Below are 2,559 nucleotides of genomic sequence, written 5' to 3' on the forward strand. Positions count from 1 at the left end.
TGATCCAACAGCTGTCTGGTGTTGCTCTCGATGTGTCGGTACATCCGCTTTAGCCGGACAGTGTTGAACGTTGGACTGATGGTGGTGCGGATGTTTTTCCAATGTTCATCTGTGGAGGAAACAAGTAAACCGGTTCTTGATCTTTTCAGACGAGGAGAAGGACGAAAATGTGTGCATGACTGGGAAAAGTGCCCACATGTCGCAGGGGCTTATTTAGAGAAAATTCGGAAAATAGTAAAAAATCTTACTTTTTGGAAATTTGAGACTCGTGAGGATGTCAACTCATTAATCATGTTTCTCCATCCTCACAAATTATTTCTGGCCAAATTTTCTTCTAATCATGTTTTTAAAAGCTTTAAAAATACATGTCCATTACGTAACATTACGAAATAGCGTTGATTTTTTGTGGTTGACGCCAAAATGACACCCTCATTTAACGGACTCTTTCGTCAAATTGATGAGAGATTGAGAAAGGAACAGTCGGGATTTCGACAGGAGCGATCATGTACAGATCAACTGTTTATTTTTAGAAATATTGTAGTAAAACAAAGCAAAGAATGGAAAGTTCCAATTATTTTGAACTTTGTGGACTTTAAAAAAACCTTTGACAGCGTAGACCGAGATTCCGTATATGGCATCCCAACAAAATTAATAAACTGAATAAAATCATTATTATACCAAAGCAGGCTGCTGTGTCCTAGTTGAAGGAGAACTATCTACACCAAAAGCTGGTGTTAGACAAGGCTGTATATTATCACCTGAGTTTTTTGGAATTGTAAGCGATTTCGTAATGAGACAGAGCAAAGACATTGAAGTAGGTATTGGATGGACATACGGCTCGTATTTAGGAGATATATGGGACGGAGTGGTGAAATCAGGCTCTCGTCAATTTTTGGGCATGTAGAGCTATTGGTATCATTTTAAAGCTTGTTCACTTGTCTTTATTTGGATGAAAAATATCCATTTATCTTGAATACAAGTCTAGATATTTGCGAAAGAAGGAGGTGGGGGTCATTCGTTTTCAGAGGTAAAATAAGTGAGAAAATGGCCGCCAAAGATTAGTTATTTCCTTAGCTTAAGAGTCCGTGATAACTGTACATTTACATTTTTGTGCCTTTAATCAACGTTTTTCAGAAAATCCACACAGAAATGAGTTCTTTAATGGACATGAAAGGTGCCAAGCCAAAAAACAAAAAAAGTGAAAAAAATTCACAAATCTGCGGAAAAATGCAAGTTTCTTCACTTTGATTATTTTGACGAGAGCCTGATTCCACCACACTGCCTCATAGATTTTGCGTATGACATCTGCGCAGTAATAATAAATGATAATAATAATAATAATAATAAATAGCAATTGTATATCGCAAATCCCCGCTCAACGGCAAGCTCTATGCGCTCTGCAATCTATACTATTACCCCAGCAGACCTGAGAGCATTCTGAAACAAACTCAACTTCCTGGGAAGCATACATTGCAAGTAGCCGTTTATAGGCGCTAAGGCACTAACATACTGACAAAATCTTTCTGTCTTTGGCTAGGTACCTATTCCCACGTGGGTGAAATGAGAAAAATTCATGTAAAATGTCTTCCCCAAGGACACAAAGTCGAGCCCGCGGCTCGAACCCCCGAACCTGTAACCTCACTATAACGAGTCCGGTAGCCTAACCACTAGGCTATCGACGCCACAGTACTTGAACTGCAATATAAAAAAAAAAGCAAACAAATAAGAAAAAGCTGCGGAAAAAGTTGGCCTTATAATAAATGTACCTGAAATAGAAGTATTACAACTATCATCAGAAACTACGTCTATCACTCTTGATGGACAGACCCTTAAATGAATGAGTAAATTCTAGTACCTTGACAGCATTATATCAAAAACTGCAAACTGCCTTGACCAAAGACTTTAAAATACCTGGATCACTTTAGTGAAATTAAAAAATAAATGAAAGTTAAAGATCATTTCATTGAAGACGAAACTGAAAATATATAAACGCAATATTTTGTCCGTGTTAACGTATGGCTCAGAGATATGGAAAACAAAACAGTTCAAAAAAATTTAGAAGCATCCAGACGAAATTTTAATTTTTACGAAAAATTTTACTTATGTAATGGAATTAATTTATTACAAATAATGAAGTATTTGAAAGAGCTGGAATTGCAGATATCAACACGACCATAAATAGGAGAAGATGGCGACATCTAGGACATGTTATCAGAATGCCAGAGACAAGATTGCCCTATTAGACATGGTATTGGAGACCAACTGGAAGCTATAGAGGCCCAATAAGAGATGAAGCAATCACCCAGACCCTGGATGTGCCCAAATTGGAGAAAGTGGCTAGGGACAGGCAAGCGCAGAGTCGACTACTCTCCGCCTTATGTACCTGATCGTATAGGCAGAGAGGAAGTAAGTAAGTTAGTCATATAGGAGGAGGAGGAGGAGGAGGAGGAGGAGCAGGAGAAGGAGGAGAAGAAGAAGAAGAAGAAGAAGAAGAAGAAGAAGAAGAAGAAGAAGAAGAAGAAGAAGAAGAAGAAGAAGAAGAAGAAGAAGAAGAAGAAG

The 2,559-nt window shown here is 38.0% G+C and overlaps 1 protein-coding gene across 2 annotated transcripts in view; it reads right to left on the reverse strand.

Annotated features, from left to right (window-relative positions):
• LOC101852221 (cytochrome P450 3A24) overlaps positions 1-2,559 on the reverse strand; it is a 15,062-nt gene that overhangs the window by 7,766 nt on the left and 4,737 nt on the right. For both annotated transcript variants that reach the window (XM_005112583.3, XM_005112584.3), the window contains exon 4: positions 1-109. This exon is cut by the window's left edge and continues 469 nt beyond it. In XM_005112583.3, coding sequence (XP_005112640.1) covers positions 1-109 — 109 coding nt within the window. The remainder of the gene's footprint in view (positions 110-2,559) is intronic.

The sequence above is a fragment of the Aplysia californica genome, unplaced genomic scaffold, assembly GCF_000002075.1.
Source record: "Aplysia californica isolate F4 #8 unplaced genomic scaffold, AplCal3.0 scaffold01326, whole genome shotgun sequence".
In the NCBI taxonomy this organism is placed as follows: Eukaryota; Metazoa; Mollusca; class Gastropoda; order Aplysiida; family Aplysiidae; genus Aplysia; species Aplysia californica.